We start from the raw sequence: 12584 nt of genomic DNA on the forward strand, positions 1-12584 counted from the left end.
CATAGTAATATTGGGTCGGGTGCGGCGAGTCTCAGAGTCTGAGAGGTGATGGGCATGCAGACAATAACGGGGAAGACGTGGTGGCCCAGGCTTTAGCAGGGCTAGCAACATGAGGACGTCTTAATGGGTGAGGAGCCATGTCCCTCTCCCTTCAGAGTTCAGATTTACACAATCTCCTTGCAATTCACCATGCTTAAAGTCTGACTTTAACATAAGAACATAAGAACGGCCACACTGGGTCAGACCAAAGGTCCATCTAGCCCAGTATCCTGTCTGCCGACAGTGGCCAATGCCAGGTGCCCCAGCGGGAATGAACAGAATAGGGAATCATCAAGTGATCCATCCCCTGTCGCCCATTCCCAGCTGCTGGCAAACAGAGGCTAGGGACACCATCCCTGCCCAGCCTGGCTAATAGCCATTGATGGACCTATCCTCCATGAACTTTTCTAGTTCTTTTTTGAACCCTGTTATAGTCTTGGCCTTCACAACATCCCCTGGCAAGGAGTTCAACAGGTTGACTGTGCGTTGTGTGACTCAAGCACTGGAGGAAATGCCTGAGCAGTGAGAGACTTAAAGAGGTCGTTCTGTTTAGCTTATCAAAAAGAAGGCAGAGAGGTGACTTGATTGCTGTGTGTAAGTACCCTGAAGGGGAGAGAATACTGGGTATTAAAGTGGCCAATGCCAGGTGCCCCAGCGGGAATGAACAGAATAGGGAATCATCAAGTGATCCATCCCCTGTCGCCCATTCCCAGCTGCTGGCAAACAGAGGCTAGGGACACCATCCCTGCCCAGCCTGGCTAATAGCCATTGATGGAGCTATCCTCCATGAATTTATCTAGTTCTTTTTTGAACCCTGTTATAGTCTTGGCCGTCACAACATCCTCTGGCAAGGAGTTCCACAGGTTGACTGTGTCTTGTGTAAAAAAATATTTCCTTTTGTTTGTTTTAAACCTGCTGCCTATTAATTTCATTTGGTGACCCCTAGTTTTTGTGTTATGAGGAGTAAATAACACTTCCTTAATTACTTTCTCCACACCAATCTTGATTTTATAGACCTCTATCATATCCTCCCTTAGTTGTCTTTTTTCCAAGCTGAAAAGTCCCAGTCTTATTAATCGCTCCTCATATGGCAGATGCTCCATACCCCTAATCATTTTTGTTGCCCTTTTCTGAACCTTTTCCAAGTCCAATATATCTTTTTTGAGATCAGGCGATCACATCTGCACACAGTATTCAAGATGTGGGCGTACCATGGATTTATATAGAGGCAATATGATATTTTCTGTCTTATTATCTATCCCTTTCCTAATTATTCCCAACATTCTGTTAACCAACATTCTGTTAGCATCTCAAATTTAATGTGGATAAATGTAAAGTAATGCACATTGGAAAAAATAACCCCAACTATACATACAATATGATGGGGGCTAATTTAGCTACAACTAATCAGGAAAGAGATCTTGGAGTCATCGTGGCTAGTTCTCTGAAGACGTCCACGCAGTGTGCAGCATCAGTCAAAAAAGCAACCAGGAGTGGTGTGGAGAAAGTGAATAAGGAAAAGTTATTTACTTGTTCCCATAATATAAGAACTAGGAGCCACCAAATGAAATTAATGGGCAACAAGTTTAAAACAAATAAAAGGAAGTTCTTTTTCACACAGCGCACAGTCAACCTGTGGAACTCCTTGCTTGAGGAGGTTGTGGTACATTGGTAGATGTGCAGGTGAACGAGCCTCTAATGATGTGGCTGATGTGATTAGGTCCTATGATGGTGTCCCTTGAAAAGATATGTGGACAGAGCTGGCAATGGGCTTTGTTGCAAGGATAGGTTCCTGGGTTAGTGTTTTTGTTGTGTGGTGTGTGGTTGCTGGTGTGTATTTGCTTCAGGTTGGGGTGCTGTATGTAAGCGAGAACTGGCCTGTCTCACAAGATCTGCGATAGTGAGGGATCGTCCTTCAGGATAGGTTGTAGATTTTTGATGGTGCGCTGGAGAGGTTTTAGTTGGGGGCTGAAGGTGATGGCTAGTGGTGTTCTGTTACTTTCTTTGTTGGCCCTGTCCTGGAGTAGGTATCATCTGCAAATTTTGCTACCTCACTGTTTACCCCTTTTTCCAGATCATTTATGGACATGTTGAATAGGACTGGGCCCAGTACAGACCCCTGAGGGCCACCACTATTTACCTCTCTTCATTCTGAAAACTGACCATTTATTCCTACCCTTTGTTTCCTATCTTTTAACCAGTTACCAATCCATGAGAGAACCTTCCCTCTTATCCCATGACAGCTTACTTTGCTTAAGAGCCTTTGGTGAGGGACCTTGTCAAAGGCTTTCTAAAAATCTAAGTACACTATATCCACTGGATCCCCCTTGTTCACATGCTTGTTGACCCCCTCAGAGAGTTCTAGTAGATTGGTGAGGCATGATTTCCCTTTAAAAAACCATGTTGACTCTTCCCCCACAAATTATGTTCATCTACGTGTCTGACAATTTTGTTCTTTACTATAGTTTCAAACAGTTTGCCCGGTACTGAAGTGTGGCTTACTGGCCTGTAATTGCTGGGATCACCTCTGGAGCCCGTTTTAAAAATTGGCATCACATTAGCTATCCTCCAGTCATTTGGTACAGAAGCTGATTTAAATGATAGGTTACAGACAACAGTTAGTAGTCCTGCAATTTCACATTTGAATTCCTTCAGAACGCTTGGGTGATACCATCTGGTCCTGGTGACTTTTTACTGTTTAGTTTATCAATTTGTTCCAAAACCTCCTCTAATGACACCTCAATCTGGGACAGTTTCTCAGATTTGTCACCTAAAAAGAATGGCTCAGGTTTGGGAATCTCCCTCTCATCCTCAGCCGTGAATACAAATGCAAAGAATTCATTTCATTTCTCCGCAATGGCGTTATCGTCCTTGAGTGCTCCTTCAGCATCTCGATCATCCAATGGCCCCACTGGTTGTTTAGCAGGCTTCCTGCTTCTGATGTACTTAAAAAAGGGTTTGCTATTACTTTTTGAGTCTTTGGCTAACTGTTCTTCAAATTCTTCTTTGGCCTTCCTAATTATAGTTTACACTTCATTTGCCAGAGTTGATGCTCCTTTCTATTTTCCTAACTAGGATTTAACTTCCACTTTTTGAAGGATGCCTTTTTGTCTCTCACTGCTTCTCTTACTTTGTTGTTTAGCCACAGTGGCTCTTTTTTGGTTCTCTTACTATGTTTTTTAATTTGGGGTATACATTTAAGTTGAGCCTCTATTATGGTGTCTTTTAAAAGTTTCCATGCAGCTTGCAGGGATTTTACTTTTGGTGTTGTACCTTTTAATTTCTGTTTAATTAACGTCCTCATTTTTGTGTAGTTCCCCTTTCTGAAATTAAATGCTACCATGTTGGGCTGCTGTGGTGTTTTCCCCGCCAAAGGGATGTTAAATTTAATTATATTATGGTCACTATTACCAAGCGGTCCAGCTATATTCACCTCTTGGACCTGATCCTGCACTGCACTTAGGACTAAATCAAGAATTGGGTCTCCTCTGGTGGGTTTCGGGACTAGCTGCTCCAAGAAGCAGTCATTTAAGGTGTCAAGAAACTTTATCTCAGCATCCCTTCCTGAGGTGACATGTTCCCAGTCAATGTGGGGATAGTTGAAATCCCCCATTATTATTGAGTTTTTTATTTTAATAGTCTCTCTAATCTCCCTGAGCATTTCACAGTCACCATCACCATCCTGGTCAGGTGGTCGGTAATATATCCCTACCGCTATATTCTTATTATTAGCATGGAATTACTATCCATAGAGATCCCATGGTACAGTTTGGTTCATTTAGGATTTTTACTTCATTTGATTCTAAGCTTTCTTTCCCATGTAGTGCCACTCCCCCACCAGCACGACCTGTTCTGTCCTTCTGATATATTTTGTACCCTGGTATTACTGTGTCCCATTGATTATCCTCATTCCACCAAGTTTCTGTGATGCCTATTATATCAATATCCTCATTTAATACGAGGCACTCTAGTTCACCCATCTTATTATTGAAACTTCTAGCATTGGTATATAAGCACTTTAAAAACCTGTCACTTTTTAGCGTTGCATGATGTAATTAAATGAGACTTTTTTTCATTTGACTGTGTCTCATCAGATCCTACCTGTATTTTATCATCTTCCATACTCTCCTCCTTACTAGGACATAAAAAATCTCCATTAGTAGATCCTCCCTTAGGGGATGTCTCTGTCCGAACCACGTGCTCCTCCGCATCTGTTGGCTTTCCCCCAGCACAGAGGCTGTCAGACCGGGGGTGGGACCATTCCACTGTGTCCCGGAAAGTCTCATCTGTGTACCTCTCTGTCTCCCTTAGCGCCTCCAGCTCAGCCACTCTGGTCTCCAAAGCCCATACACGGTCTCCGAGGGCCAGGGGCTCCTTGCACCGGATGCACACATACGGCACCCGCCCACAGGGCAGGTAATCAGACATGCTGCATTGGGTGCAATAAACTGGGTAGCCCCCACTCTGTTGCTGGACTTCTGCCTGCATTCTCCTTTTACTCCTAAAGCTTGTTCCTTTCTTGAGGTTTTGTTTTTATCAGGGGGTGTTTTGGGTTTAAGTTTAAAGGAGTTTAAGGAATGTAATGTGTATCTAGCCCCCCACACTCCCACTCCCCCTGTAAACTCCCTTGCTAAGCTCCCCTGTTAGCCGCTCCTGTTCGCTAGCTCGAGTCATTTCAGGGTGCCCCTTTGTACCAACCTCCCCGTTCTTTGTCTCTGGCGTCTCCCCGCTCCCAGACGCTCCTGAGTCACTGGGACAGGGCGCTGGCTTACAGCAAGCATCAGCATGGTCAGAGATCGGTCAGGATCCCCCAGGGCAGCCCAGAAGTGAGGCAGCTTCCAAGCATGTGAAGAGCCAAATGTGGCAGGTTGCTGGTCTGCTGCACAGGGCATCAGCACAGCTCGGACCCCAGTCAGAGGGACTCCGCAGTCCCCTGTGTGCCATGGAGGAGACGGACGGACTGTGCAGCTCGTGGGTCTCTGGGGGACGGGGCGCTTTATCGGAAGGATCAAGGGTTTGTTGGTGTGTAGGGTGTGGCGCACGGCATGGATCCACATTCCCACAAGCCCTTTACACCTCTCACCCTGACAAGTAGCCCTGGGCCTTATATCTTATATACCACCCCTCCAATCCCTTAGTTTTCTCCCAGGCACGGGAGAGCAGAGTCCCTCCTTGGAAAGGGGAAAAAAACACAGAGGTAATGAATTCTGCTGAGTTTGCTTTATTGCACAGACAGGTGGGGAGTCAGCGATGCTGTCAGGAGCCCTGCAAATGGAGGATGAGACGAGACTGTGGCTCCATGCAGGGATCTGCTGGTGGGAACTAAATGCTAAAGGTCTTCTCTTTCCTTGGCCTCATCTTGTGACTTGCATTCTCCATAATGCACAAAGCAAAGACTTCCAAGGTATTCACTGGAGGGAAAGACAGAGACACAGAACTCAGGGCTGCAACCCTTATGGACAGCGAGAGCAAAGCATTTGTCAAGGCCCCAGTATGTGACATTAACCAGAGCTTATTGGCTGACAGGAAAAATTACACTGAGATAGTCGACCCAGCCTCTAGGAGGTAAAGAAACAGACGCAGGCAGGGCCTTGAATTACCTCACAATTGTATTTTAGTTTTTGTTAATGGGCCGTTTATTCTGATACTTACTAGACTGATGAACAAAAGACACATTTGTTGCCATATGTCTTGCCATCAGTGCCACAGATAGGGTTGTACTCCCTGGTGCAGCCTTCTGGAGGCTCCTTGAACTCACTGCAGAAACCCTACAAAGAACATTAGTGTTGCTATTAGAGTTATTGTCTGCATTTCAGTGGTGCCCCGACGCCCCACTCGCCTTTGAACACAGAGGGAGGGACACTCCCTGCCCCTGGGAGCTCGCAGTACCTACTCCTGTCCCTTGTCTCCACTGACGTTCTGATGAACCGACTCCCCAATTCCCCTCTCGCTGCCAGGAGGAGCCGAGCCCGTCTCCCTGGTGTAAGAGACGTTTCTGAACCCACAGCACATGGTGTGTGAGCGAAGGGGCATCTCCGTAGGCATCAGATGCTAATCTGACATTACCGGGTACAAGCTGGACTGATGAACATCTGTGTGCCCTCAATTCTCCAACCTGGGGTGCCTTTTACACTGCTTTGCTAGGAAAGCAACCACTCCTGTTCCTGCTCACACACAGCCTCCAGCATGTACAGCTCAGAGTAATTTACGTTATGAGTGCTTTGGCCAGCCACTCTTGAATTACACTGCAGGGAAATACTAGCAAACTTCCAGTCCCAGACTCTCCCCCAGAAATGTGTGTCTTGTAGTGCCCAGCACCCTCCTGAACAATACAAGCTCATATAAATCTGTCATTTTATTAATAGAAAATGAAATGCACAAATCCTGTTGTCTCAAATGGAGTTTTCCAAACACTTCAATCCAAACACACTGCTTTACATAAAACAATAAAACAAGTTTCTTATCTACAGAAAGATAGATTTTAAGTGATTACAAGTAACGAGGCATCAAAGTCAGAATTGGCTACGAGAAAATAAAAGCAAAACGCCACTAATGCCTGACTTATCAAGCTAAGTGAATTCAAAGCGAAAGGTCTCTCTCACCAAATGCTTCAGCAGTCTTACTGGCTGTCCTTTCCGCCAGGACCCCTCCCCCAGTCCCGTGTTACTTTCCTTGTCCTTCAGGTGTTGGTGATGTCGTGGGCAGAGAGAAAGGGAGGAGTAACTTGGGGCGTTTGTTCCCCATTCTTATATTTTCCCCTCTTCTTTGAGCATCATCTCTAGCTGGGATTCATGCGACAGAAAGTTTGTGGGGATGGGAACCTCCAGCTGTTCCTTTGCCAACAAGTAAATTTCTTGCTCACAACTTTTTACCTGCCAAAGAATGGCCACATAACCACATGATGGTCCATTTGATTATGTTGAGACCTGGCTGAGGCATCAGTTTGTCTTTTGTCTCTCATTTATGGCTGTTTTCCCAGACTGGGAACATGTCTTATAGAGTAGAATCTTATAACTTTACATACAATGTTGCCTCACATACTTAACAGGACAATAATGTTCAGCACATTATGAGTGTTCGAAAATACCTCACAAGGCATACTTTGTACAAAATTTATCATAGTCTTGTAAAAGGGGTGAATATAGGGGTACAGACTGTCACACCTGGTCTAAGAGAAAGAGCATCTCCACAGGCAGCAGATGTTCAAATATAAAAACCCTCATGGGGGAGGGTCCCAGAGCCCGAACATCTACACAGCCATTTTTAGCCCTGCAGCCCACGCCCCCCAAGCTCAAGTCAGCTGATCCGGTCCAGCCATGGACTGGCCCTGGGTCTTTGTTCCAGTGTAGACATACCCATGGGTTCTCAGCCCCAGAGATTCACTCTCCCCTGGCTAGGGCATGGGGTACAGTCTACTTCTGCTCTGAGTCATCTGCTCTCATAGGTTTCTAACCAGAAATCTCTAAAACCAGAGATTGGGGAAAGTGACTATTAATGAACAGGGAGAGTTCGACTTACCGTACCAGCCTTTCCAGCAGCATCTGGAACAAAACATACAGACAGAATGAGACTCTTTCAGATTCTCTCTCCCTTCCTGGTGCTGGGGTTATCGATGTCCCTAGTTCTGACCAAGTCTCTCTCTGTACTTTTATACAGAGCCTTTTCAAATGTTCTGGTACGGGGTTGTGCCACTAGGGATGTCAGCTCTTGTACCACCTGTATTCACTGAATTGAGATCACAAAGGAGGAACCTGCAAACGTTCCTGGGGCTTTCCATAGTGATCCTATTCTAGGCAGGTGTCTCCTCTACAGGATCTCACCCTCGCCTTTGGGGGAGGTGGGGAGTTTCCTACTTTTCCAGGAACTTCTGAGAAGATCTCAGTGCTATTTGTTTTAACCCTTCTCCTTCTGGATGAAGGGTAACATTGTATCTACTCATTAAATTCAGTGAAAGGGTTCAGAAAACATTCATGTTGTCAGCAAGACAATCTTAAAAATGCACAGAACTTTCTTTCTTTCTTTCTTTAGAGTTTCATGGGGGATCAGTTCAACCATGTAGCGGGATCATGGCTGTGTTAAGCCACCCATAATAAAACAACACCCACATGTTGATCACATCTTTAGCTTTTGAAACACAGGCCCCTGCCACTTGAGCTGAAGAAATCGCTCTGTTAGCTGCCAGCGCCATAATACTCTGATGTTCTTTCAAAACTACACCCAGCCAACAGAGGCCAAAAAATGTCCATTGACATCAGTGGTAGCAGGATTACACCCCAAACTATCCACAACAAAAGTGGTTAATGGCTTTGCTTTAAAACGCCTGTTATGGAGTACTGCATTTCAGAGGCATTTCATACCACAGCCACTTTTCTGTCATTCGGTTCACCTGTTCTCAACAGGCTGTCTGGTCCATTCATTGACACTGTCTGGCGCTGGCCTCTGACATTGGACTCCACTTCAGGTGTCTTTGTTGTTCCCTGATCTGTCTTTAAGTGTGAGGGGTTTCCTGGTTCTGCTTCTTGGTCCTGCTCATTAGAGGCTCTGTTGGGAAACTTGTGATCTGGGTCTTCAGGGGTTAATTTTCAAAGAGCCAACCTAGAGCAACAGGGATTGAATTGTGCCTCGCTGCCTTCGGGAGCAGCCGGCTTTGTCTCTCTCTGTGTTTTGGGTTCTTGTACATTAAGGTTCTGGATTCTGAGAAATCATGTTGTATTACATTAAAAGGATCCAGAAAAAGAGTTTTACATTTTACTCTAACATCCGTTTGGATGGTGTGAACATAACACTGCACACTCCGCCATGTACCTTACAACAGGCTGTCTGGTCCATTCATTGACACTGCCTGAAAAATACCAGAACACTAAAGGTTGTGTCTCAGCAGGTGTTTTGCAGGATCCAGGATCTCATGGGCAGCCATAAAAACCTCAGCAGCTTTTGACTCTCTCTCTCTTTCTCCATTATTTGAGTGTCTCTTCGAGTTAAGCCATAGCACAGAATTACATCAGCAATTACACAATTCTAATGAGATGTTTCATTCGGAACAGGTCTGACTGTTTGTTAATGAAACTGTATCCAATTGACGAAGATATCAGCCCCCCAAGTGAAGATTATCTGTATTAAGGAGCTATGGATAACGGGATCATCCAGCATTACAAGGTAGGGATTTAACCAAAAAAAGCAAGTGTTTGGAGAGGATCTAAATCTTCCAGTTTCTACTTTGGCAATGCCATAGAGCTTGTCATGCTAATAAAGTATCATTGAATTGAATTAATTCAGGGCATGAAGCAACTCCTAAGTAATACAAGGTAAGAAGAAATTTTTGCTGTGGGAAGCTTCTCTCAGAACTGCCGAGGGCCTTGTACGTCGCTCTAAATACACTGGCATAGGCTAGTGTTGGAAACAGAGATTGGATAGCTGGGCGCCAGGTCTGATCCCGGGTGGGAATTTTTGACTCCTGATGGTAAGGTGACTAGATAAAAAGTGTGAAAAATCCGGACGGGAATGGGGGCTAATAGGCACCTATATAAGAAAAAGCCCCGAATATTGGGATTGGCCCTATAAAATCAGTACAATTGGTCACCGTACCTGATGGCCTCTTTGTGGAGTTTCATAATAAACAATGACAGGAATTAAAATTATTTAAGCAACTGGATCAAGAATTTTACTGCCAACCACCTCAACCTCAACAAAATAATCAGAAAACAACCAGAACGGTGAATGAGAAGAAATTCAGAAAGAAAGGGGATTCCATGGATGTTTGGTTTCTAGGAGCTGTGAATCTTTTCAGCTGCCTCGGTTTCTGGCAGAGTCAGTGATATCCCAGCCCAGAGAGAACCCCGGGAACAGCCCTTCCGAGCTCTGGGATCGGTGCAGGGAGGTTAGAGCTCCTAGAATCAGCTCAATGTCCAGGCTGTGCAGTGGCATCTCAGAAATAAACCAGCTGCTCCTGGAATCAGCCACTGTGGGGATGTGCGAACCCCTGTATAGATCAGAGTGAGGCTGGCCCCGACCTTTCAGGGGGGGCAGAGGTATCAGAGCAGGGCTCAGCACAGGCTACAGCAAAAGTGACTCACCTGAGTAGAAGCAGCAAAGTGCCAGAGCAAAGAGCAGAACGGTCCCTGTTATCTTCATGGCGGACGTGGCTGTCTGGTCTGCACTGGGCTCTTGGGGCTCTGCTCCCTTAGTAAACCCCACAGACAGAGCCCCGCTATATATAGGGTGTCGGAGAACCCACCTTCATTGTGACATCATCCTAAATAGTCACTCACAACTCCGGCAACCGGAAGCAAAGCTCTCGAGGGGAATGCCAAGTTGTGAACAATGTTTCCTCCACAAAAAGTTTCCAGGATAAGTTGGAGGAGCTTACAAGTCACACCCTTGATTTGGTGAATAATGGAGTAGTTATGTGGGCTGAGTGCTCACCATGGTGCACATGGGCACCCAAACCTGGATATGCCTGTTTGTCATGACTGCGAGTGCAGAACATATTGGTCATGCTGCACGTTAAAGGCACTGATCCAACCAAGCACCTGATACTTACCGTTTTACCAGCCTCTTTTGGCCAGACTCTGCAGTAGGTCCCAGCAGCAGGGGTGTGGTGCGGTGAGACTCACCGGCACAGCGCCTCCTGCTGGTTGTCTCGGGAATTAGCTCTTCCAGCCCAGAGCGCCCTCTGCCGGCTGATGTCTCGCCTGCCGCTGGCCCCCATGTCCCTCCCGGACCCCGGTGCCCTTTGCCCAGGGGTTCTGCCCACCGCAGCAACCCACAATCTGGGTCTCCCCACCCAGGGGAACCCCCAATCCCCTATCTCCACCTCACCTCAGTGGCTACTGCCAGTCTCCATTTAGCCCCCGCTCACTGGGGCAGACGGCCGTCTGTGAACCCCTCATCATCGGCAAGGGGGGTTGGACCAGCTGCGTCTGCCTATCCCCAGGCTGCCCCTCTGCAGCCCTAGTACCCCTTTGTGGGCCCTTAACTCGGCCTGCAGCCTGGGGCTTTGCTAGGCTGGAGCTCCCCAGCTCCCTCTGCCCTTCCCCAGCACTGCTCCGCCCTAGGTCCCCTCCTCAGCTCCCAGGCAGCCAGGTCCTTCTCTCTCTGAAAGCTAGAGAGAGAGTCTGTCTCGGGCCTGGTCTACACTAAGCGTTTATGTCGAATTTAGCGCCGTTAAATCGAATTAACCCTGCACCCGTCCACACCACGAGGCTATTTAGTTCGACATAGAGGGCTCTTAAATTCGACTTCTGTACTCCTCCCCAACGAGGGGAGTAGCGCTAAATTCGACATGGCCATATCGAATTAGGCTTGGTGTGGATGGAAATCGACGGTAATAGCTCCGGGAGCTATCCCACAGTGCACCACTCTGTTGACGCTCTGGACAGCAGTCCGAGCTCGGATGCTCTGACCAGCCACACAGGAAAAGACCCGGGAAAATTTGAATTCCTTTTCCTGTCTGGGCAGTTTGAATCTCATTTCCTGTTTGGACATCGTGGCGAGCTCAGCAGCAGTGGCAACGATGCAGAGCTCTCCAGCAGAGTTGGCCGTGCAATCCCAGAATAGAAAGAGGGCCCCAGCATGGACTGATCGGGAAGTCTTGGATCTGATCGCTGTGTGGGGCGAGGAGTCCGTGCTTTCCGAGCTGCGCTCCAAAAGACGGAACGCAAAGATCTATGAGAAGATCTCTAAAGCCATGGCAGAGAGAGGATACAGCCGGGATGCAACGCAGTGCCGCGTGAAAATCAAGGAGCTGAGACAAGGCTACCAGAAGACCAAAGAGGCAAACGGATGCTCCGGATCCCAGCCCCACACATCCCGTTTCTACGAGGCACTGCATTCCATCCTTGGTGCAGCCGCCACCACTACCCCACCACTGACCGTGGACTCTGAGGATGGGATATTGTCCACGGCCGGTTCCTCGGACATGTTAGCGGACGGGGAAGATGAGGAAGGAGATGAGGAGGACGAGGCAGTCGGCAGCGCTTACCAAGCTGATTTCCCCGACAGCCAGGAGCTCTTCATCACCCTTACAGAGATCCCCTACCAACCCTCCCCAGCATGTAACCCGGACACAGATTCAGGGGAAGGATCAAGCGGTAAGTGCTTTAAACATATAAACCTTTATTTTTTACAAAACTTGAATATTAAGACTAATAACAATGTGTGATTCATGATTTCTTCCCCCTGGGCGCTTAAGTAATCAGTAACAACTATTTAAAAAAAACCAAACAGTGTCCGGTTGTGCATGATTGTGCTGCCCAAGCTGCTCCACTCTTTAGTCCCTGCTACTGCAGCTAGATGAAAATCCGGTCTATATGTCCGGGGATAGAGCAGTAATCCTCCACGGACATCTCCACAAAGCTCTCCTGCAGGTAATGGGATAGCCTGTTCATCAGGTTCCTGAGGAGAGCGGCTTTACTTGGTCCTCCGAAGTACGAGACGTTCCCGCGCCAGGAGACAAGCAGGTACTCTGGTATCAGTGCCTTGCATAGCATGGCGGCATAGGGCCCCGGTCTCTGCAGGCTTTCTCGAAGCATCCGTTGGATCTCGGT

General features: G+C 47.1%; 1 protein-coding gene across 1 annotated transcript; it reads right to left on the bottom strand.

The window, feature by feature from the left end:
- Positions 1-5368: 5368 nt before the first annotated feature.
- LOC135882086 (ovomucoid-like) lies at positions 5369-10170 on the bottom strand. The gene is made up of 4 exons (XM_065408861.1): positions 10113-10170; positions 7558-7580; positions 5692-5807; positions 5369-5450 (listed from the first exon to the last, which is right to left on the bottom strand). Exons 1-4 carry the CDS (start codon positions 10168-10170, stop codon positions 5369-5371), a joined length of 279 nt encoding a protein of 92 aa, XP_065264933.1.
- Positions 10171-12584: the final 2414 nt, after the last annotated feature.

The sequence above is a fragment of the Emys orbicularis genome, chromosome 8, assembly GCF_028017835.1.
Source record: "Emys orbicularis isolate rEmyOrb1 chromosome 8, rEmyOrb1.hap1, whole genome shotgun sequence".
Classification (NCBI taxonomy): domain Eukaryota; kingdom Metazoa; phylum Chordata; order Testudines; family Emydidae; genus Emys; species Emys orbicularis.